Source organism: Pelodiscus sinensis, chromosome 19 (genome assembly GCF_052426305.1).
Source record: "Pelodiscus sinensis isolate ZL-2025 chromosome 19, ASM5242630v1, whole genome shotgun sequence".
Classification (NCBI taxonomy): Eukaryota; Metazoa; Chordata; order Testudines; family Trionychidae; genus Pelodiscus; species Pelodiscus sinensis.
Genome location: NC_143070.1, coordinates 33,920,143 through 33,942,659, shown reverse-complemented (window position 1 = coordinate 33,942,659; position 22,517 = coordinate 33,920,143). Strand labels below are relative to the sequence as shown.

Genomic DNA, 22,517 nt, shown 5'->3' with positions numbered 1-22,517 from the left:
CTGCTAGCCTGGCCTGTGCCGCTGCTAGCCTCGCCTGTGCCGCTGGTACCCTGGCCTGTGCCGCTGCTAGCCTGGCCTGTGCCGCTGCTACCCTGGCCTGTGCCGCTGCTAGCCTGGCCTGTGCCGCTGCTAGCCTCGCCTGTGCTGCTGCTAGCCTCGTCTGTGCCACTGCTAGCCTGGCCTGTGCCGCTGCTAGCCTCGCCTGTGCCACTGCTAGCCTGGCCTGTGCCGCTGCTAGCCTCGTCTGTGCCACTGCTAGCCTGGCCTGTGCCGCTGCTAGCCTCGTCTGTGCCACTGCTAGCCTGGCCTGTGCTGCTGCTAGCCTCGTCTGTGCCGCTGCTAGCCTGGCCTGTGCCGCTGCTAGCCTCGCCTGTGCCGCTGCTAGCTTCGTCTGTGCCGCTGCTAGCCTGGCCTGTGCCGCTGCTAGCCTCGTCTGTGCCGCTGCTAGCCTCGCCTGTGCCGCTGCTAGCCTGGCCTGTGCCGCTGCTAGCCTCGTCTGTGCCGCTGCTAGCCTGGCCTGTGCCGCTGCTAGCCTCGTCTGTGCCGCTGCTAGCCTCGCCTGTGCCGCTGCTAGCCTGGCCTGTGCTGCTGCTAGCCTGGCCTGTGCCGCTGTTAGCCTCGCCTGTGCCGCTGCTAGCCTGGCCTGTGCCGCTGCTAGCCTCGTCTGTGCCGCTGCTAGCCTCGCCTGTGCCGCTGCTAGCCTGGCCTGTGCTGCTGCTAGCCTGGCCTGTGCCGCTGCTAGCCTGGCCTGTGCTGCTGCTAGCCTCGTCTGTGCCACTGCTAGCCTGGCCTGTGCCGCTGCTAGCCTGGCCTGTGCCGCTGCTAGCCTGGCCTGTGCCGCTGCTAGCCTCGTCTGTGCCGCTGTTAGCCTCGCCTGTGCTGCTGCTAGCCTCGCCTGTGCCGCTGCTAGCCTGGCCTGTGCCGCTGCTAGCCTGGCCTGTGCCGCTGCTAGCCTCGTCTGTGCCGCTGTTAGCCTCGCCTGTGCTGCTGCTAGCCTCGCCTGTGCCGCTGCTAGCCTGGCCTGTGCCGCTGCTAGCCTCGTCTGTGCTGCTGCTACCCTGGCCTGTGCCGCTGCTAGCCTGGCCTGTGCCGCTGCTAGTCTGGCCTGTGCCGCTACTAGCCTGGCCTGTGCTGCTGCTAGCCTGGCCTGTGCCGCTGTTAGCCTCGTCTGTGCCACTGCTAGCCTGGCCTGTGCCGCTGCTAGCCTCGTCTGTGCCACTGCTAGCCTGGCCTGTGCCGCTGCTAGCCTCGTCTGTGCCACTGCTAGCCTCGCCTGTGCTGCTGCTAGCCTGGCCTGTGCCGCTGCTAGCCTGGCCTGTGCCGCTGCTAGCCTCGCCTGTGCCGCTGCTAGCCTGGCCTGTGCCGCTGCTAGCCTCGTCTGTGCCGCTGCTAGCCTGGCCTGTGCCGCTGCTAGCCTGGCCTGTGCTGCTGCTAGCCTCGCCTGTGCCACTGCTAGCCTGGCCTGTGCCGCTGCTAGCCTCGTCTGTGCCACTGCTAGCCTGGCCTGTGCCGCTGCTAGCCTCGTCTGTGCCGCTGCTAGCCTCGCCTGTGCCGCTGCTAGCCTGGCCTGTGCCGCTGCTAGCCTCGTCTGTGCCGCTGCTAGCCTCGCCTGTGCCGCTGCTAGCCTGGCCTGTGCCGCTGCTAGCCTGGCCTGTGCCGCTGCTACCCTGGCCTGTGCCGCTGCTAGCCTCGCCTGTGCTGCTGCTAGCCTGGCCTGTGCCGCTGCTAGCCTCGCCTGTGCCGCTGCTACCCTGGCCTGTGCCGCTGCTAGCCTGGCCTGTGCCGCTGCTAGCCTGGCCTGTGCCGTTGCTAGCCTCGCCTGTGCTGCTGCTAGCCTCGCCTGTGCCGCTGCTAGCCTGGCCTGTGCCGCTGCTAGCCTGGCCTGTGCCGCTGCTAGCCTCGTCTGTGCCGCTGCTAGCCTCGTCTGTGCCACTGCTAGCCTGGCCTGTGCCGCTGCTAGCCTCGCCTGTGCCGCTGCTAGCCTGGCCTGTGCCGCTGCTAGCCTCGTCTGTGCCGCTGCTAGCTTCGTCTGTGCCGCTGCTAGCCTGGCCTGTGCCGCTGCTAGCCTCGCCTGTGCCGCTGCTAGCCTGGCCTGTGCCGCTGCTAGCCTCGCCTGTGCCGCTGCTAGCCTGGCCTGTGCTGCTGCTAGCCTGGCCTGTGCCGCTGCTAGCCTGGCCTGTGCTGCTGCTAGCCTCGTCTGTGCCACTGCTAGCCTGGCCTGTGCCGCTGCTAGCTTCGTCTGTGCCGCTGCTAGCCTGGCCTGTGCCGCTGCTAGCCTGGCCTGTGCCGCTGCTAGCCTGGCCTGTGCCGCTGCTAGCCTTGCCTGTGCTGCTGCTAGCCTGGCCTGTGCCGCTGTTAGCCTCGTCTGTGCCACTGCTAGCCTGGCCTGTGCCGCTGCTAGCCTCGTCTGTGCCACTGCTAGCCTGGCCTGTGCCGCTGCTAGCCTCGTCTGTGCCACTGCTAGCCTCGCCTGTGCTGCTGCTAGCCTGGCCTGTGCCGCTGCTAGCCTGGCCTGTGCCGCTGCTAGCCTGGCCTGTGCCGCTGCTAGCCTGGCCTGTGCCGCTGCTAGCCTCGTCTGTGCCGCTGCTAGCCTGGCCTGTGCCGCTGCTAGCCTCGTCTGTGCCGCTGCTAGCCTGGCCTGTGCCGCTGCTAGCCTGGCCTGTGCCGCTGCTAGCCTGGCCTGTGCTGCTGCTAGCCTCGCCTGTGCCACTGCTAGCCTGGCCTGTGCCGCTGCTAGCCTCGTCTGTGCCACTGCTAGCCTGGCCTGTGCCGCTGCTAGCCTGGCCTGTGCCGCTGCTAGCCTCGCCTGTGCCGCTGCTAGCCTCGCCTGTGCCGCTGCTAGCCTCGTCTGTGCCGCTGCTAGCCTCGCCTGTGCCGCTGCTAGCCTCGCCTGTGCCGCTGCTAGCTTCGTCTGTGCCACTGCTAGCCTGGCCTGTGCCGCTGCTAGCCTGGCCTGTGCCGCTGCTAGCCTGGCCTGTGCCGCTGCTAGCCTGGCCTGTGCCGCTGCTAGCCTGGCCTGTGCCGCTGCTAGCCTCGTCTGTGCCGCTGCTAGCCTGGCCTGTGCCGCTGCTAGCCTGGCCTGTGCCGCTGCTAGCCTCGTCTGTGCCGCTGCTAGCCTCGCCTGTGCCGCTGCTAGCCTCGTCTGTGCCGCTGCTAGCCTGGCCTGTGCCGCTGCTAGCCTGGCCTGTGCCGCTGTTAGCCTGGCCTGTGCTGCTGCTAGCCTGGCCTGTGCCGCTGCTAGCCTGGCCTGTGCCGCTGCTAGCCTGGCCTGTGCTGCTGCTAGCCTCGCCTGTGCTGCTGCTAGCCTCGTCTGTGCCACTGCTAGCCTGGCCTGTGCCGCTGCTAGCCTGGCCTGTGCCGCTGCTAGCCTGGCCTGTGCCGCTGCTAGCCTGGCCTGTGCCGCTGCTAGCTTCGTCTGTGCCACTGCTAGCCTGGCCTGTGCCGCTGCTAGCCTGGCCTGTGCCGCTGCTAGCCTGGCCTGTGCCGCTGCTAGCCTCGCCTGTGCCGCTGCTAGCCTCGTCTGTGCCACTGCTAGCCTCGCCTGTGCCGCTGCTAGCCTCGCCTGTGCCGCTGCTAGCCTCGTCTGTGCCGCTGCTAGCCTCGCCTGTGCCGCTGCTAGCCTCGCCTGTGCCGCTGCTAGCTTCGTCTGTGCCACTGCTAGCCTGGCCTGTGCCGCTGCTAGCCTGGCCTGTGCCGCTGCTAGCCTGGCCTGTGCCGCTGCTAGCCTGGCCTGTGCCGCTGCTAGCCTCGTCTGTGCCACTGCTAGCCTGGCCTGTGCCGCTGCTAGCCTCGCCTGTGCCGCTGCTAGCCTGGCCTGTGCCGCTGCTAGCCTGGCCTGTGCCGCTGCTAGCCTCGTCTGTGCCACTGCTAGCCTGGCCTGTGCCGCTGCTAGCCTGGCCTGTGCCGCTGCTAGCCTCGTCTGTGCCGCTGCTAGCCTCGCCTGTGCCGCTGCTAGCCTCGTCTGTGCTGCTGCTAGCCTGGCCTGTGCCGCTGCTAGCCTGGCCTGTGCCGCTGCTAGCCTGGCCTGTGCCGCTGCTAGCCTGGCCTGTGCCGCTGCTAGCCTGGCCTGTGCCGCTGCTACCCTGGCCTGTGCCGCTGCTAGCCTGGCCTGTGCCGCTGCTACCCTGGCCTGTGCCGCTGCTAGCCTGGCCTGTGCCGCTGCTACCCTGGCCTGTGCCGCTGCTAGCCTGGCCTGTGCCGCTGCTAGCCTCGCCTGTGCTGCTGCTAGCCTGGCCTGTGCCGCTGCTAGCCTCGCCTGTGCCGCTGCTACCCTGGCCTGTGCCGCTGCTAGCCTGGCCTGTGCCGCTGCTAGCCTGGCCTGTGCCGCTGCTAGCCTCGCCTGTGCTGCTGCTAGCCTCGTCTGTGCCACTGCTAGCCTGGCCTGTGCCGCTGCTAGCCTCGCCTGTGCCGCTGCTAGCCTGGCCTGTGCCGCTGCTAGCCTCGTCTGTGCCGCTGCTAGCTTCGTCTGTGCCGCTGCTAGCCTGGCCTGTGCCGCTGCTAGCCTCGCCTGTGCTGCTGCTAGCCTCGTCTGTGCCACTGCTAGCCTGGCCTGTGCCGCTGCTAGCCTCGCCTGTGCCGCTGCTAGCCTGGCCTGTGCCGCTGCTAGCCTCGTCTGTGCCGCTGCTAGCTTCGTCTGTGCCGCTGCTAGCCTGGCCTGTGCCGCTGCTAGCCTCGCCTGTGCCGCTGCTAGCCTGGCCTGTGCCGCTGCTAGCCTCGCCTGTGCTGCTGCTAGCCTGGCCTGTGCCGCTGCTAGCCTCGTCTGTGCCACTGCTAGCCTGGCCTGTGCCGCTGCTAGCCTCGCCTGTGCCGCTGCTAGCCTGGCCTGTGCCGCTGCTAGCCTCGCCTGTGCCGCTGCTAGCCTCGTCTGTGCCGCTGCTAGCCTGGCCTGTGCCGCTGCTAGCCTCGCCTGTGCCGCTGCTAGCCTGGCCTGTGCTGCTGCTAGCCTGGCCTGTGCCGCTGCTAGCCTCGTCTGTGCCGCTGCTAGCCTCGCCTGTGCCGCTGCTAGCCTCGCCTGTGCCGCTGCTAGCCTGGCCTGTGCCGCTGCTAGCCTGGCCTGTGCCGCTGCTAGCCTGGCCTGTGCCGCTGCTAGCTTCGCCTGTGCCGCTGCTAGCCTGGCCTGTGCCGCTGCTAGCCTCGTCTGTGCCGCTGCTAGCCTCGCCTGTGCCGCTGCTAGCCTCGCCTGTGCCGCTGCTAGCCTGGCCTGTGCCGCTGCTAGCCTGGCCTGTGCCGCTGCTAGCCTCGCCTGTGCCGCTGCTAGCCTGGCCTGTGCCGCTGCTAGCCTGGCCTGTGCCGCTGCTAGCCTGGCCTGTGCCGCTGCTAGCTTCGCCTGTGCCGCTGCTAGCCTGGCCTGTGCCGCTGCTAGCCTGGCCTGTGCCGCTGCTAGCCTGGCCTGTGCCGCTGCTAGCCTGGCCTGTGCCGCTGCTAGCCTCGTCTGTGCCGCTGCTAGCCTGGCCTGTGCCGCTGCTAGCCTGGCCTGTGCCGCTGCTAGCCTCGTCTGTGCCGCTGCTAGCCTCGCCTGTGCCGCTGCTAGCCTCGTCTGTGCCGCTGCTAGCCTGGCCTGTGCCGCTGCTAGCCTGGCCTGTGCCGCTGCTAGCCTCGCCTGTGCCGCTGCTAGCCTGGCCTGTGCCACTGCTAGCCTCGTCTGTGCCACTGCTAGCCTCGCCTGTGCCGCTGCTAGCCTCGCCTGTGCCGCTGCTAGCCTCGTCTGTGCCGCTGCTAGCCTGGCCTGTGCCGCTGCTAGCCTGGCCTGTGCCGCTGCTAGCCTCGCCTGTGCCGCTGCTAGCCTGGCCTGTGCCACTGCTAGCCTCGTCTGTGCCACTGCTAGCCTCGCCTGTGCCGCTGCTAGCCTCGCCTGTGCCGCTGCTAGCCTCGCCTGTGCCGCTGCTAGCCTCGTCTGTGCCACTGCTAGCCTCGCCTGTGCCGCTGCTAGCCTCGCCTGTGCCGCTGCTAGCCTCGCCTGTGCCACTGCTAGCCTCGCCTGTGCCGCTGCTAGCCTGGCCTGTGCCGCTGCTAGCCTCGCCTGTGCCACTGCTAGCCTGGCCTGTGCCGCTGCTAGCCTCGTCTGTGCCACTGCTAGCCTCGCCTGTGCTGCTGCTAGCCTGGCCTGTGCCGCTGCTAGCCTGGCCTGTGCCGCTGCTAGCCTGGCCTGTGCCGCTGCTAGCCTGGCCTGTGCCGCTGCTAGCCTGGCCTGTGCCGCTGCTAGCCTCGTCTGTGCCGCTGCTAGCCTGGCCTGTGCCGCTGCTAGCCTGGCCTGTGCCGCTGCTAGCCTGGCCTGTGCCACTGCTAGCCTCGCCTGTGCCGCTGCTAGCCTGGCCTGTGCCGCTGCTAGCCTGGCCTGTGCCGCTGCTAGCCTGGCCTGTGCCGCTGCTAGCCTGGCCTGTGCCGCTGCTAGCCTCGTCTGTGCCGCTGCTAGCCTGGCCTGTGCCGCTGCTAGCCTCGTCTGTGCCGCTGCTAGCCTGGCCTGTGCCGCTGCTAGCCTGGCCTGTGCCGCTGCTAGCCTGGCCTGTGCTGCTGCTAGCCTCGCCTGTGCCACTGCTAGCCTGGCCTGTGCCGCTGCTAGCCTCGTCTGTGCCACTGCTAGCCTGGCCTGTGCCGCTGCTAGCCTCGCCTGTGCCGCTGCTAGCCTGGCCTGTGCCGCTGCTAGCCTGGCCTGTGCCGCTGCTAGCCTCGCCTGTGCCGCTGCTAGCCTCGTCTGTGCCGCTGCTAGCCTCGCCTGTGCCGCTGCTAGCCTCGCCTGTGCCGCTGCTAGCTTCGTCTGTGCCACTGCTAGCCTGGCCTGTGCCGCTGCTAGCCTGGCCTGTGCCGCTGCTAGCCTGGCCTGTGCCGCTGCTAGCCTGGCCTGTGCCGCTGCTAGCCTGGCCTGTGCCGCTGCTAGCCTGGCCTGTGCCGCTGCTAGCCTCGTCTGTGCCGCTGCTAGCCTCGCCTGTGCCGCTGCTAGCCTCGTCTGTGCCGCTGCTAGCCTGGCCTGTGCCGCTGCTAGCCTGGCCTGTGCCGCTGTTAGCCTGGCCTGTGCTGCTGCTAGCCTGGCCTGTGCCGCTGCTAGCCTGGCCTGTGCCGCTGCTAGCCTGGCCTGTGCTGCTGCTAGCCTCGCCTGTGCTGCTGCTAGCCTCGTCTGTGCCACTGCTAGCCTGGCCTGTGCCGCTGCTAGCCTGGCCTGTGCCGCTGCTAGCCTGGCCTGTGCCGCTGCTAGCCTGGCCTGTGCCGCTGCTAGCTTCGTCTGTGCCACTGCTAGCCTGGCCTGTGCCGCTGCTAGCCTGGCCTGTGCCGCTGCTAGCCTGGCCTGTGCCGCTGCTAGCCTCGCCTGTGCCGCTGCTAGCCTCGTCTGTGCCACTGCTAGCCTCGCCTGTGCCGCTGCTAGCCTCGTCTGTGCCACTGCTAGCCTCGCCTGTGCCGCTGCTAGCCTCGTCTGTGCCGCTGCTAGCCTCGCCTGTGCCGCTGCTAGCCTCGCCTGTGCCGCTGCTAGCTTCGTCTGTGCCACTGCTAGCCTGGCCTGTGCCGCTGCTAGCCTGGCCTGTGCCGCTGCTAGCCTGGCCTGTGCCGCTGCTAGCCTGGCCTGTGCCGCTGCTAGCCTCGTCTGTGCCACTGCTAGCCTGGCCTGTGCCGCTGCTAGCCTCGCCTGTGCCGCTGCTAGCCTGGCCTGTGCCGCTGCTAGCCTGGCCTGTGCCGCTGCTAGCCTCGTCTGTGCCACTGCTAGCCTGGCCTGTGCCGCTGCTAGCTTGGCCTGTGCCGCTGCTAGCCTCGTCTGTGCCGCTGCTAGCCTCGCCTGTGCCGCTGCTAGCCTCGTCTGTGCTGCTGCTAGCCTGGCCTGTGCCGCTGCTAGCCTGGCCTGTGCCGCTGCTAGCCTGGCCTGTGCCGCTGCTAGCCTCGCCTGTGCCGCTGCTACCCTGGCCTGTGCCGCTGCTAGCCTGGCCTGTGCCGCTGCTACCCTGGCCTGTGCCGCTGCTAGCCTCGTCTGTGCCGCTGCTACCCTGGCCTGTGCCGCTGCTAGCCTGGCCTGTGCCGCTGCTACCCTGGCCTGTGCCGCTGCTAGCCTGGCCTGTGCCGCTGCTAGCCTCGCCTGTGCTGCTGCTAGCCTGGCCTGTGCCGCTGCTAGCCTGGCCTGTGCCGCTGCTAGCCTGGCCTGTGCCGCTGCTAGCCTGGCCTGTGCCGCTGCTAGCCTCGCCTGTGCCGCTGCTAGCCTGGCCTGTGCCGCTGCTAGCCTCGTCTGTGCCGCTGCTAGCCTGGCCTGTGCCGCTGCTAGCCTGGCCTGTGCCGCTGCTAGCCTCGTCTGTGCCGCTGCTAGCCTGGCCTGTGCCGCTGCTAGCCTGGCCTGTGCCGCTGCTAGCCTGGCCTGTGCCGCTGCTAGCCTGGCCTGTGCCGCTGCTAGCCTCGCCTGTGCCGCTGCTAGCCTGGCCTGTGCCGCTGCTAGCCTGGCCTGTGCCGCTGCTAGCCTCGTCTGTGCCGCTGCTAGCCTGGCCTGTGCCGCTGCTAGCCTGGCCTGTGCCGCTGCTAGCCTCGCCTGTGCCGCTGCTAGCCTCGTCTGTGCCACTGCTAGCCTCGCCTGTGCCGCTGCTAGCCTCGCCTGTGCCGCTGCTAGCCTCGCCTGTGCCGCTGCTAGCTTCGTCTGTGCCACTGCTAGCCTGGCCTGTGCCGCTGCTAGCCTGGCCTGTGCCGCTGCTAGCCTGGCCTGTGCCGCTGCTAGCCTGGCCTGTGCCGCTGCTAGCCTGGCCTGTGCCGCTGCTAGCCTCGTCTGTGCCGCTGCTAGCCTGGCCTGTGCCGCTGCTAGCCTGGCCTGTGCCGCTGCTAGCCTCGTCTGTGCCGCTGCTAGCCTCGCCTGTGCCGCTGCTAGCCTCGTCTGTGCTGCTGCTAGCCTGGCCTGTGCCGCTGCTACCCTGGCCTGTGCCGCTGCTAGCCTGGCCTGTGCCGCTGCTAGCCTCGTCTGTGCCGCTGCTAGCCTGGCCTGTGCTGCTGCTAGCCTGGCCTGTGCCGCTGCTAGCCTGGCCTGTGCCGCTGCTAGCCTCGTCTGTGCCGCTGCTAGCCTGGCCTGTGCCGCTGCTAGCCTGGCCTGTGCCGCTGCTACCCTGGCCTGTGCCGCTGCTAGCCTGGCCTGTGCCGCTGCTAGCCTGGCCTGTGCCGCTGCTAGCCTCGTCTGTGCCGCTGCTAGCCTGGCCTGTGCCGCTGCTAGCCTGGCCTGTGCCGCTGCTAGCCTCGCCTGTGCCGCTGCTACCCTGGCCTGTGCCGCTGCTAGCCTGGCCTGTGCCGCTGCTAGCCTCGTCTGTGCCGCTGCTAGCCTGGCCTGTGCTGCTGCTAGCCTGGCCTGTGCTGCTGCTAGCCTGGCCTGTGCCGCTGCTAGCCTCGTCTGTGCCGCTGCTAGCCTGGCCTGTGCTGCTGCTAGCCTGGCCTGTGCCGCTGCTACCCTCGTCTGTGCCGCTGCTAGCCTGGCCTGTGCTGCTGCTAGCCTGGCCTGTGCTGCTGCTAGCCTGGCCTGTGCCGCTGCTAGCCTCGTCTGTGCCGCTGCTAGCCTGGCCTGTGCTGCTGCTAGCCTGGCCTGTGCCGCTGCTAGCCTGGCCTGTGCCGCTGCTAGCCTCGTCTGTGCCGCTGCTAGCCTGGCCTGTGCCGCTGCTACCCTGGCCTGTGCCGCTGCTAGCCTGGCCTGTGCCGCTGCTACCCTGGCCTGTGCCACTGCTAGCCTGGCCTGTGCCGCTGCTAGCCTGGCCTGTGCCGCTGCTAGCCTGGCCTGTGCCGCTGCTAGCTTCGTCTGTGCCGCTGCTACCCTGGCCTGTGCCGCTGCTAGCCTGGCCTGTGCCGCTGCTAGCCTGGCCTGTGCCGCTGCTAGCCTCGCCTGTGCCGCTGCTACCCTGGCCTGTGCCGCTGCTAGCCTGGCCTGTGCCGCTGCTACCCTGGCCTGTGCCGCTGCTAGCCTGGCCTGTGCCGCTGCTAGCCTGGCCTGTGCCGCTGCTAGCCTCGCCTGTGCTGCTGCTAGCCTGGCCTGTGCCGCTGCTAGCCTCGCCTGTGCCGCTGGTACCCTGGCCTGTGCCGCTGCTAGCCTGGCCTGTGCCGCTGCTAGCCTGGCCTGTGCCGCTGCTACCCTGGCCTGTGCCGCTGCTAGCCTGGCCTGTGCCGCTGCTAGCCTCGCCTGTGCTGCTGCTAGCCTCGTCTGTGCCACTGCTAGCCTGGCCTGTGCCGCTGCTAGCCTCGCCTGTGCCACTGCTAGCCTGGCCTGTGCCGCTGCTAGCCTCGTCTGTGCCACTGCTAGCCTGGCCTGTGCCGCTGCTAGCCTCGTCTGTGCCGCTGCTAGCCTGGCCTGTGCCGCTGCTAGCCTGGCCTGTGCCGCTGCTAGCCTCGTCTGTGCCGCTGCTAGCCTGGCCTGTGCCGCTGCTAGCCTCGCCTGTGCCGCTGCTAGCTTCGTCTGTGCCGCTGCTAGCCTGGCCTGTGCCGCTGCTAGCCTCGCCTGTGCCGCTGCTAGCCTGGCCTGTGCCGCTGCTAGCCTCGCCTGTGCCGCTGCTAGCCTGGCCTGTGCCGCTGCTAGCCTCGTCTGTGCCGCTGCTAGCCTGGCCTGTGCCGCTGCTAGCCTCGTCTGTGCCGCTGCTAGCCTCGCCTGTGCCGCTGCTAGCCTGGCCTGTGCTGCTGCTAGCCTGGCCTGTGCCGCTGCTAGCCTGGCCTGTGCTGCTGCTAGCCTCGTCTGTGCCACTGCTAGCCTGGCCTGTGCCGCTGCTAGCCTGGCCTGTGCCGCTGCTAGCCTGGCCTGTGCCGCTGCTAGCCTCGTCTGTGCCGCTGTTAGCCTCGCCTGTGCTGCTGCTAGCCTCGCCTGTGCCGCTGCTAGCCTGGCCTGTGCCGCTGCTAGCCTCGTCTGTGCTGCTGCTACCCTGGCCTGTGCCGCTGCTAGCCTGGCCTGTGCCGCTGCTAGCCTGGCCTGTGCCGCTACTAGCCTGGCCTGTGCTGCTGCTAGCCTGGCCTGTGCCGCTGTTAGCCTCGTCTGTGCCACTGCTAGCCTGGCCTGTGCCGCTGCTAGCCTCGTCTGTGCCACTGCTAGCCTGGCCTGTGCCGCTGCTAGCCTCGTCTGTGCCACTGCTAGCCTCGCCTGTGCTGCTGCTAGCCTGGCCTGTGCCGCTGCTAGCCTGGCCTGTGCCGCTGCTAGCCTCGCCTGTGCCGCTGCTAGCCTGGCCTGTGCCGCTGCTAGCCTCGTCTGTGCCGCTGCTAGCCTGGCCTGTGCCGCTGCTAGCCTGGCCTGTGCTGCTGCTAGCCTCGCCTGTGCCACTGCTAGCCTGGCCTGTGCCGCTGCTAGCCTCGTCTGTGCCACTGCTAGCCTGGCCTGTGCCGCTGCTAGCCTCGCCTGTGCCGCTGCTAGCCTCGTCTGTGCCGCTGCTAGCCTCGCCTGTGCCGCTGCTAGCCTGGCCTGTGCCGCTGCTAGCCTCGCCTGTGCCGCTGCTAGCCTGGCCTGTGCCGCTGCTAGCCTGGCCTGTGCCGCTGCTACCCTGGCCTGTGCCGCTGCTAGCCTGGCCTGTGCCGCTGCTAGCCTCGCCTGTGCTGCTGCTAGCCTGGCCTGTGCCGCTGCTAGCCTCGCCTGTGCCGCTGCTACCCTGGCCTGTGCCGCTGCTAGCCTGGCCTGTGCCGCTGCTAGCCTGGCCTGTGCCGTTGCTAGCCTCGCCTGTGCTGCTGCTAGCCTCGCCTGTGCCGCTGCTAGCCTGGCCTGTGCCGCTGCTAGCCTGGCCTGTGCCGCTGCTAGCCTGGCCTGTGCCGCTGCTAGCCTCGCCTGTGCCGCTGCTAGCCTCGCCTGTGCCGCTGCTAGCCTGGCCTGTGCCGCTGCTAGCCTCGTCTGTGCCGCTGCTAGCTTCGTCTGTGCCGCTGCTAGCCTGGCCTGTGCCGCTGCTAGCCTGGCCTGTGCCGCTGCTAGCCTCGCCTGTGCCGCTGCTAGCCTGGCCTGTGCCGCTGCTAGCCTCGTCTGTGCCGCTGCTAGCTTCGTCTGTGCCGCTGCTAGCCTGGCCTGTGCCGCTGCTAGCCTCGCCTGTGCCGCTGCTAGCCTGGCCTGTGCCGCTGCTAGCCTCGCCTGTGCCGCTGCTAGCCTGGCCTGTGCTGCTGCTAGCCTGGCCTGTGCCGCTGCTAGCCTGGCCTGTGCTGCTGCTAGCCTCGTCTGTGCCACTGCTAGCCTGGCCTGTGCCGCTGCTAGCTTCGTCTGTGCCGCTGCTAGCCTGGCCTGTGCCGCTGCTAGCCTGGCCTGTGCCGCTGCTAGCCTGGCCTGTGCCGCTGCTAGCCTGGCCTGTGCTGCTGCTAGCCTGGCCTGTGCCGCTGTTAGCCTCGTCTGTGCCACTGCTAGCCTGGCCTGTGCCGCTGCTAGCCTCGTCTGTGCCACTGCTAGCCTGGCCTGTGCCGCTGCTAGCCTCGTCTGTGCCACTGCTAGCCTCGCCTGTGCTGCTGCTAGCCTGGCCTGTGCCGCTGCTAGCCTGGCCTGTGCCGCTGCTAGCCTGGCCTGTGCCGCTGCTAGCCTCGTCTGTGCCGCTGCTAGCCTGGCCTGTGCCGCTGCTAGCCTCGTCTGTGCCGCTGCTAGCCTGGCCTGTGCCGCTGCTAGCCTGGCCTGTGCCGCTGCTAGCCTGGCCTGTGCTGCTGCTAGCCTCGCCTGTGCCACTGCTAGCCTGGCCTGTGCCGCTGCTAGCCTCGTCTGTGCCACTGCTAGCCTGGCCTGTGCCGCTGCTAGCCTGGCCTGTGCCGCTGCTAGCCTCGCCTGTGCCGCTGCTAGCCTCGCCTGTGCCGCTGCTAGCCTCGTCTGTGCCGCTGCTAGCCTCGCCTGTGCCGCTGCTAGCCTCGCCTGTGCCGCTGCTAGCTTCGTCTGTGCCACTGCTAGCCTGGCCTGTGCCGCTGCTAGCCTGGCCTGTGCCGCTGCTAGCCTGGCCTGTGCCGCTGCTAGCCTGGCCTGTGCCGCTGCTAGCCTGGCCTGTGCCGCTGCTAGCCTCGTCTGTGCCGCTGCTAGCCTGGCCTGTGCCGCTGCTAGCCTGGCCTGTGCCGCTGCTAGCCTCGTCTGTGCCGCTGCTAGCCTCGCCTGTGCCGCTGCTAGCCTCGTCTGTGCCGCTGCTAGCCTGGCCTGTGCCGCTGCTAGCCTGGCCTGTGCCGCTGTTAGCCTGGCCTGTGCTGCTGCTAGCCTGGCCTGTGCCGCTGCTAGCCTGGCCTGTGCCGCTGCTAGCCTGGCCTGTGCTGCTGCTAGCCTCGCCTGTGCTGCTGCTAGCCTCGTCTGTGCCACTGCTAGCCTGGCCTGTGCCGCTGCTAGCCTGGCCTGTGCCGCTGCTAGCCTCGCCTGTGCCGCTGCTAGCCTGGCCTGTGCCGCTGCTAGCCTCGCCTGTGCCGCTGCTAGCTTCGTCTGTGCCGCTGCTAGCCTGGCCTGTGCCGCTGCTAGCCTCGCCTGTGCCGCTGCTAGCCTGGCCTGTGCCGCTGCTAGCCTCGCCTGTGCCGCTGCTAGCCTGGCCTGTGCTGCTGCTAGCCTGGCCTGTGCCGCTGCTAGCCTCGTCTGTGCCGCTGCTAGCCTCGCCTGTGCCGCTGCTAGCCTCGCCTGTGCCGCTGCTAGCCTGGCCTGTGCCGCTGCTAGCCTGGCCTGTGCCGCTGCTAGCCTGGCCTGTGCCGCTGCTAGCTTCGCCTGTGCCGCTGCTAGCCTGGCCTGTGCCGCTGCTAGCCTGGCCTGTGCCGCTGCTAGCCTGGCCTGTGCCGCTGCTAGCTTCGCCTGTGCCGCTGCTAGCCTGGCCTGTGCCGCTGCTAGCCTGGCCTGTGCCGCTGCTAGCCTGGCCTGTGCCGCTGCTAGCCTGGCCTGTGCCGCTGCTAGCCTCGTCTGTGCCGCTGCTAGCCTGGCCTGTGCCGCTGCTAGCCTGGCCTGTGCCGCTGCTAGCCTCGTCTGTGCCGCTGCTAGCCTCGCCTGTGCCGCTGCTAGCCTCGTCTGTGCCGCTGCTAGCCTGGCCTGTGCCGCTGCTAGCCTGGCCTGTGCCGCTGCTAGCTTGGCCTGTGCCGCTGCTAGCCTCGCCTGTGCCGCTGCTAGCCTCGCCTGTGCCGCTGCTAGCCTCGTCTGTGCCACTGCTAGCCTCGCCTGTGCCGCTGCTAGCCTCGCCTGTGCCGCTGCTAGCCTCGCCTGTGCCACTGCTAGCCTCGCCTGTGCCGCTGCTAGCCTCGCCTGTGCCGCTGCTAGCCTCGTCTGTGCCGCTGCTAGCCTCGCCTGTGCCGCTGCTAGCCTCGCCTGTGCCGCTGCTAGCTTCGTCTGTGCCGCTGCTAGCCTGGCCTGTGCCGCTGCTAGCTTCGTCTGTGCCACTGCTAGCCTGGCCTGTGCCGCTGCTAGCCTGGCCTGTGCCGCTGCTAGCCTGGCCTGTGCCGCTGCTAGCCTGGCCTGTGCCGCTGCTAGCCTGGCCTGTGCCGCTGCTAGCCTCGTCTGTGCCGCTGCTAGCCTGGCCTGTGCCGCTGCTAGCCTGGCCTGTGCCGCTGCTAGCCTCGTCTGTGCCGCTGCTAGCCTCGCCTGTGCCGCTGCTAGCCTCGTCTGTGCTGCTGCTAGCCTGGCCTGTGCCGCTGCTAGCCTGGCCTGTGCCGCTGTTAGCCTGGCCTGTGCTGCTGCTAGCCTGGCCTGTGCCGCTGCTAGCCTGGCCTGTGCCGCTGCTAGCCTGGCCTGTGCTGCTGCTAGCCTCGCCTGTGCTGCTGCTAGCCTCGTCTGTGCCACTGCTAGCCTGGCCTGTGCCGCTGCTAGCCTGGCCTGTGCCGCTGCTAGCCTGGCCTGTGCCGCTGCTAGCTTCGTCTGTGCCACTGCTAGCCTGGCCTGTGCCGCTGCTAGCCTGGCCTGTGCCGCTGCTAGCCTGGCCTGTGCCGCTGCTAGCCTCGCCTGTGCCGCTGCTAGCCTCGTCTGTGCCACTGCTAGCCTCGCCTGTGCCGCTGCTAGCCTCGCCTGTGCCGCTGCTAGCCTCGTCTGTGCCGCTGCTAGCCTCGCCTGTGCCGCTGCTAGCCTCGCCTGTGCCGCTGCTAGCTTCGTCTGTGCCACTGCTAGCCTGGCCTGTGCCGCTGCTAGCCTGGCCTGTGCCGCTGCTAGCCTGGCCTGTGCCGCTGCTAGCCTGGCCTGTGCCGCTGCTAGCCTCGTCTGTGCCACTGCTAGCCTGGCCTGTGCCGCTGCTAGCCTGGCCTGTGCCGCTGCTAGCCTGGCCTGTGCCGCTGCTAGCCTCGTCTGTGCCACTGCTAGCCTGGCCTGTGCCGCTGCTAGCCTGGCCTGTGCCGCTGCTAGCCTCGTCTGTGCCGCTGCTAGCCTCGCCTGTGCCGCTGCTAGCCTCGTCTGTGCTGCTGCTAGCCTGGCCTGTGCCGCTGCTAGCCTGGCCTGTGCCGCTGTTAGCCTGGCCTGTGCTGCTGCTAGCCTGGCCTGTGCCGCTGCTAGCCTGGCCTGTGCCGCTGCTAGCCTGGCCTGTGCTGCTGCTAGCCTCGTCTGTGCCACTGCTAGCCTGGCCTGTGCCGCTGCTAGCCTCGTCTGTGCCGCTGCTAGCCTCGCCTGTGCTGCTGCTAGCCTCGCCTGTGCCACTGCTAGCCTGGCCTGTGCCGCTGCTAGCCTGGCCTGTGCCGCTGCTAGCCTGGCCTGTGCCGCTGCTAGCCTGGCCTGTGCCGCTGCTAGCCTGGCCTGTGCCGCTGCTAGCCTCGTCTGTGCCACTGCTAGCCTGGCCTGTGCCGCTGCTAGCCTGGCCTGTGCCGCTGCTAGCCTCGTCTGTGCCGCTGCTAGCCTCGCCTGTGCCGCTGCTAGCCTCGTCTGTGCTGCTGCTAGCCTGGCCTGTGCCGCTGCTAGCCTCGTCTGTGCTGCTGCTAGCCTGGCCTGTGCCGCTGCTAGCCTGGCCTGTGCCGCTGTTAGCCTGGCCTGTGCTGCTGCTAGCCTGGCCTGTGCCGCTGCTAGCCTGGCCTGTGCCGCTGTTAGCCTCGCCTGTGCTGCTGCTAGCCTCGCCTGTGCCACTGCTAGCCTGGCCTGTGCCGCTGCTAGCCTGGCCTGTGCCACTGCTAGCCTGGCCTGTGCCGCTGCTAGCCTGGCCTGTGCCGCTGCTAGCCTGGCCTGTGCTGCTGCTAGCCTGGCCTGTGCTTCTGCTAGCCTGGCCTGGTATTCTCATTCGTTGCGCTCCTCCTTTGCCTCACGTTGTGCACACTTTGCCGTGTGTTCTCGTTCCTCGTGCTCATCCTCCATCCATAGGAGAAATTCAAACTCTTTTTCAGTTAGAGACCTGCCTGCCTTTAAGGTATAATTCCACAGTGAAGGCATTGGTGAGGAGGGAGAAGCGCTGCTATACATTGCTGTTGAGAAACCGACATGCCCACCCCACCCCCCACCCAAAGAAAAATTCCAGCAAAAGTTAAGCAAAATAAATAAATAAATAAACGGAACTGACTGGGGCCGATAAACAAACAAAAATAGCAGCAAAACTTGTCAAGCAACCCACCCCCCAAAAAACCCCCCACCCTTTTAAGAGCCGAGCAGGCATTGCTCTTTTAAGGCAGCCATTTTGAAATCTACGCCAGCCAGCCTGAGCAGACCGACAGACCAGGTTCTTTCTTGGGGGTGGGAATTGACAGGGGGTGATGGGGCATCTCACTCACTCCCCCCCACGGAATTTCTTCTCCCCCCCCCCCACACACCTGTTAGGGAACCCCTGCTTTACAGCATCACTTTGGCCTTGCACAGGACACATCTCCATCGACTTTAGAGAGACCTTGGGTGTGTGTGAACAGATGAGGCTTCAGGCTTCCCCGTGTATCTCCAGCAACGTGCATCTGTAACTTTTCTTTGCAGCGGGGCCCGCAGGCAGCTTGCGGCCTACGCCCCTGGCTCCAGCAGCTGTCCAGCACCCGCAGAGCCCCAGGGAAAAACGGGCACGAGAAGTCATCTTGGAGGAGAAAATAGTGAGGATCAAGAAGTTCCTGGAGAGGCTCGTGGAGCGGCAGGAGAGGCTCGCGGAGCGGCAGGAGAAACTCGCGGAGTGGCAGGAGAGGGTAGTAGAGTGCCGGGAGGAGACTGCAGAGCAGCCGGAGAGGGTAGCGGAGCAGCGGGATTGGACTGCAAAGCGGCAGGAGAGGGTAATGCAGCAGCGGGAGGGGATCACGGAGCAGCTGAAGAGGTTATTGGAGCGGCAGGAGTGCCTAGTGGGGAGGCTGGAGAGGGCACTGGAGCAGCGGCAGAGGATGGCACACCGGCAGTGCAGGACTACTCCTGAAGATATAGCCAGAATAAAACTCCTTTTCGGGTGAGCTGGCCAATAGCCTGAGGGCGTTAGAACTAGCTGTGCGTTTCCTGTTATTTAAAATTTGTCTTTCCTTTGGCTCGGCCTTCACTCGCAACTTACATCCGCCTGTTTGCCCTTAATAAAATCACTTTGGTTTACTCCCCAGCATCAATCCTTGTTACCTGGGGGAGCAGCCAGGGTGCATTTCATTGGGCTCACCCAAACCATCCATCGTGGTTCTGATCCCGTCTGGGGAGCGCGTGCCTGGAAATTGGTCCCGAAACGAGATTCTCCTCAGATCTGAAGAGGTTCAGGGTCTCTATTTCTCCGGGAGAGGGGGATCTCAGCTCTGTGCTGTGTCTCGGGGAGACCAGGGGATCTGGCCCAGCAGGGCAGGGCGGTGAGACGCCCCAGACGACAAGGAGGCGAGTGGCAGTGACTTTGTCCGCACTCTGAGAAACACCCCCAAAGGGTCGTCTATGGCGGCCCCCCATCACAGTCTGAACAACAGTCTCTTTATGGGTGATGGTGCAGGGGTGTGGGGAATTACAGGCAAACCCCTTGAATGCGGGGACGGCTTGTTGAGAACATGACTCTCAAAACTGGCCCTTCCTCAAACTTTCTTTCAAAGTTTCAAACTGGTTTACGCTGCCCGGCATTGCACATCCTGGTGTCTGGCTGTGTCAAAATGTCCAGCGAGGGGCGTCTGCCTCGACCACCGCTACCCTGCCAGATAACTCCCCGCCCCCCCCCCCCACACGCTTCCTTGAGGTCTAACCGAGCCAGGAGGCTCCTAAATCTTCCCGGGTGCTCAGACGCAGCCACATCTTGGGGAGGGGGTAGCATGGCTCCATCCACCTCTCTGCCCCAGAGTCACTAAGGCGGGGTGGGCAATAATTTTTGGTGGGGATGGGCCACTCCAAGATTGGTTTGTACTACCCAGCGCTGTGCTCTCCTCGTCCTGGGGCCTGGTTGCACCAAACTCTCTGGCAAGGGGCTCTGCCCCCACCCTACCAGATAACTCCCCCCCCACCCCACACGCTTGCTCTCACAAAGATAATGGAGCATGCAACAGGCTCCTCCCGCCATGGGAAAGGTGTGTACCCTGAGGTCTAACCAAGAGAGGAGACGCCTAAATCTTCCTGCCATGCTCAGACGCACCCATATGACTGTCCCCGGAGGTGCCCCGCTAAATACGTCCCCACAGTTCAAACAAGAGCCATAGAGAACTCTTCCGCGTGTGGTCTTTCAAACCCGTTTTTCATTCCCCGTAGAGTAATTTCATGCAGACAGCGTTTCCCAAGTGTGCTTCTGAGAACGTCACATGGGACTGTGTGAAAAGCCTTCCTAAAAAATCAAGCTAAATCTACCGCTTCCCCCCAAGATACTAGATCAATAATCGTGACAAAGAAGGAAATTACTCTGGTTTGTTCTTGGCCAATCCACGCTGGCTATTTCTTAGAATCCCATTTTATAAGGTACTTACAAACCAATTGTTTCCAGGTTGTCAAGTTTAGAATAACAAATCTATAGTTTCCTCAGGTCCTCTTTGTTTCTTTCTTTTTGTTTAAGATAGACACAAAATTTGCCCCATGCCAGTGCTCCGGGACCTCGCCTTTCCTCCGTGAGTTCTCAAGGATAATTGTTAAGGATTCAGGGATTGTTTCATCTATTTCCTCCAGTACTTTAGTCATGACTGGTGTAGAAAAAGTGAATAAGGAAAAGTTATTTACTTATTCTGTCAGGTGGGAAAAATAATAAGGCTGCAGAGGGGTCCCCTGGCAATACTAGACCCTTTCCGAGTCTTCTGACAGCCAGCGTCTATCGTCTGGTGGTGTGTTTTAATTAATCAAAGGACCCAGTATAGGTGAACCAAACACTAATCAATTTATCAAGGGTCCATTTAGAAAATAGGGGATTTGGGGTGTATTCAAAAAATGGTTAACAAGACACAATAAACAGTACAGTAATCAATTCCTCACAACCCACAAGGAAAAGCCAAATTTGGGCAGAGTCCAATCGGTATGGGAAGTATAGTCACTCAGCACCTCAAATCGGTCAGCTCCCCAAGAGCTTTGAGAGAGGAGCACTGAGGTGAGCCCTCTGCCTCTTCCGTGCCGATGGTGAATAGCATTGGGGTGGCTGGCGATGGTCTTCAGCGGAGTCTCCCGTACGGCCGCAGCCGCAGTCTTGTTCTGGAGCATGATAATCTGTGAGGAAAACCCCCGCGCACCCTGCCTCTGGGATGGGCAGCCCCGAATTGTCCGGCTGTCGGCCTTATATGCCCTCTCAGGTGGGAGACCCCTGCCAGCAAGACCCCGCAGTGCCCTCCCCTGTGAAGGAGACCCCGCAGCATCCACCCCAGCTAGGAGACCCCGCAGCGTCCGCGCCTGTGAGGGAGACCCCGCAGCATCCACCCCAGCTAGGAAACCCTGCAGCGTCCGCCCCTGCGAGGGAGACCCTGTGCGATGTACTTCTGAGGTAAATCCAGTTTAAACCGGAACTTGTTTACTCGTTTTCTGCCAAAGGCGGGAAAATCAGGATCTGACAGACCCAGGGCGTGTGGCTCGTCTTCCATTGTGTTTTACAAAATGGATGCCAGTTCCTCCGTTTTGATTGGAACAGGGATACCCTGTCATATCCAATGTGACAAACCAAACATACATTAGAAGCCAAAATTTAACTACTTAGGATTTTACCCTTAACAATCCCCTCCTGGAAGGATGATGACTGCAAGGATAACACCTTTCACAAACTAGGAAACCCTCAGTCCTCGGCTTTTTTGATCGCACACAGATTTCACCTTTCCTTGATTCTTTGTTTTCCCAGGTTTATTATATAGACATCCAGTTACTACAACGAGGGGCAATAGCATTAACCCTTGAATGAACAACACTACAAGAATAGGGTGGATTATGGTTACCCAGGGAGATCTAACTTCTCCCATACTGACGGGCTACGTCTACATGGCATGATTTTCTGGAAATGCTTAAAATGGAAAACTTTTCCGTTATAAGTATTTCCGGAAAAAGTGAGTCTACATTGGCAGGATGCTTTTCTGGAAAAGCACTTTTTGCGGAAAAGCGCCCGTGGCCAATCTAGACGCGGTTTTCTGCAAAAAAGCCCCGATTGTCATTTTCGCGATTGAGGCTTTTTTGCGGAAAAGAAATCTCTGCTGTCTACACTGGCCCAGTCATGACTAAAGTACTGGAGGAAATAGATGAAACAATCCCTGAATCCTTAACAATTATCCTTGAGAACTCACGGAGGAAAGGCGAGGTCCCAGAGCACTGGCATGGGGCAAATGTTGTGGCTATCTTAAAAAAAAAGAAACAAACAAAGAGGACTTGGGGAAACTATAGATTTGTTATTCTAAACTTGACAACCTGGAAACAATCGGTTTGTAAGTACCTTATAAAATGGGATTCTTAGAAATAGCCAGCGTGGATTGGCCAAGAACAAACCAAAGTAATTTCCTTCTTTGTCACGATTATTGATTTAGTATCTAAGGGGGAAGTGGTAGATTTAGCTTGATGTTTTTTGGAAGGCTTTTCACACAGTCCCATGTGACGTTCTCAGAAGCACACTTGGGAAATGCGGTCTGCGTGAAATTACTCTACGGGGAATGAAAAAGGCGTTTGAAAGACCACATTTGGAAGAATAGTGATAGAAATGTAGCCGTGTTAGTCTGGGGTAGCTGAGTCATCACCTTCAACCCCCAACTTAAACATGTCCAACACATTATCAATAAACTACAGCCTATACTGGAACAGGATACCATACTCAAAGAGGCTCTGGGAGACAGACCCATAGTCTCCTATAGACAACCACCTAACCTCAAGATGATTCTTACCAACAACCACAGGACATACCACACTAATACCAACCCTGGTACCTTCCCTTGCAACAAACCCCGTTGCCAGCTTTGTCCACATATTCATTCTGCTGATACCATTATTGGACCCAACCAAGTGAGTTATAAGATCAAGAACACATATTCCTGCGCATCCAGAAATATAATCTATGCTATCGTGTGCCGAAAGTGTCCGTCTGCTATGTACATTGGACAAACATCTCAGACACTTCGCCAAAGGATTAATGCCCACAAAACAGATATCAGACAAGATCACAAAGAAAAAACAGTTTCTTGCCATTTTAACCAGAAAGGACACTCTCTCAGGGTATGTCTACACTACAATGTTAGTTCGAACTAACGGACGTTAGTTCGAACTAACATTCATAGCCGCTACATTAGCGCTCCGCTAGTTCGAATTTGAATCGAACTAGCGGAGCGCTTAGTTCGAACTAGGAAAACCTCATTTTACGAGGATTAAGCCTAGTTCGAACTAGCTAGTTTGAATTAAGGGGTGTGTAGCCCCTTAATTCGAACTAGTGGGAGGCTAGCTCTCCCCAGGTTTCCCTGGTGGCCACTCTGGCCAACACCAGGGAAACTCTATGCCCCCCTCCCGGCCCCGGACCCCTTAAAGGGGCACAGGCTGGCTACGGTGCCCATGCCAGGTGCAAGCCTGCCAGCACCCAGCCAGCAGACCCTGCACCTGGCACGGCACAGAGCCACCCACCCGATGTCCCCCAGCCCACCCCCTCTTCCCGGGACCAGGCTGGCGGCTCCCGGGAGCTTGCCCTGGACCGCAAGAGGCGGGCACCTTCCTGGGCTAGTGTGGACATTGTGGACCTCGTCCACGATCTCCGCACTAGGCACAGGAAAGTGGCCGTCTAGGGCAGGAGAGCTGCCAGCCTGGCCACCCAGGAGCAGGTGTGCATGAAAATCAAGGGGGTCCACTGAGACCCCCGACCCTGAGCCCTGAGCTTACAATGGCCGTCCTGGGTCAGACCAAAGGTCCATCTAGCCCAGTAGCCTGTCTGCCGACAGCGGCCAACCCTAGGGACCCTGGAGGGGATGGACTGAAGACAGTGACTCTTGGGCCATTTGTCTCGTGCCATCCCTCTCCAGCCTTCCACAAACTTTAGGCAGGGACACCACTCCTACCCCCTGGCTAAGAGTACTCCACGGACCCAACCTCCATGGCTTGATCTCACTTCTCTTTAAACTCTGTTCTAGTTGTAGCCTTCACAGCGTCCTGCAGCAAGGAGTTCCACAGGTTAACTCTTTGTTTTCTGAAGAACAACTTTCCTTTGGTGTCCTCTAGTCCTTCTTTATGGGAACTCATGAAGAACTTTTCTGAATGCACCCTCTCCACCCAACCCCTGCTTTTAGAGACCTCTATCCTGTCCCTGCTCCATCTCCTCTTTTCTAAGCTGAACAGTCCCAGTCTCTGTAGCCTTTCTTCATCTGGGACCTGTTCCCAACCCCTGATCATG

General features: G+C 63.8%; 1 protein-coding gene across 2 annotated transcripts in view; it reads left to right on the top strand.

Annotated features, from left to right (window-relative positions):
• LOC106731673 (uncharacterized) overlaps positions 1-17,252 on the top strand; it is a 37,776-nt gene extending 20,524 nt beyond the window's left edge. For both annotated transcript variants that reach the window (XM_075913738.2, XM_075913736.2), the window contains exon 3: positions 16,748-17,252. In XM_075913738.2, the coding sequence (XP_075769853.2) occupies positions 16,748-17,202 (455 nt within the window). In that variant the 3' untranslated portion in view covers positions 17,203-17,252. The remainder of the gene's footprint in view (positions 1-16,747) is intronic.
• The last annotated feature ends 5,265 nt before the right edge of the window (positions 17,253-22,517 follow it).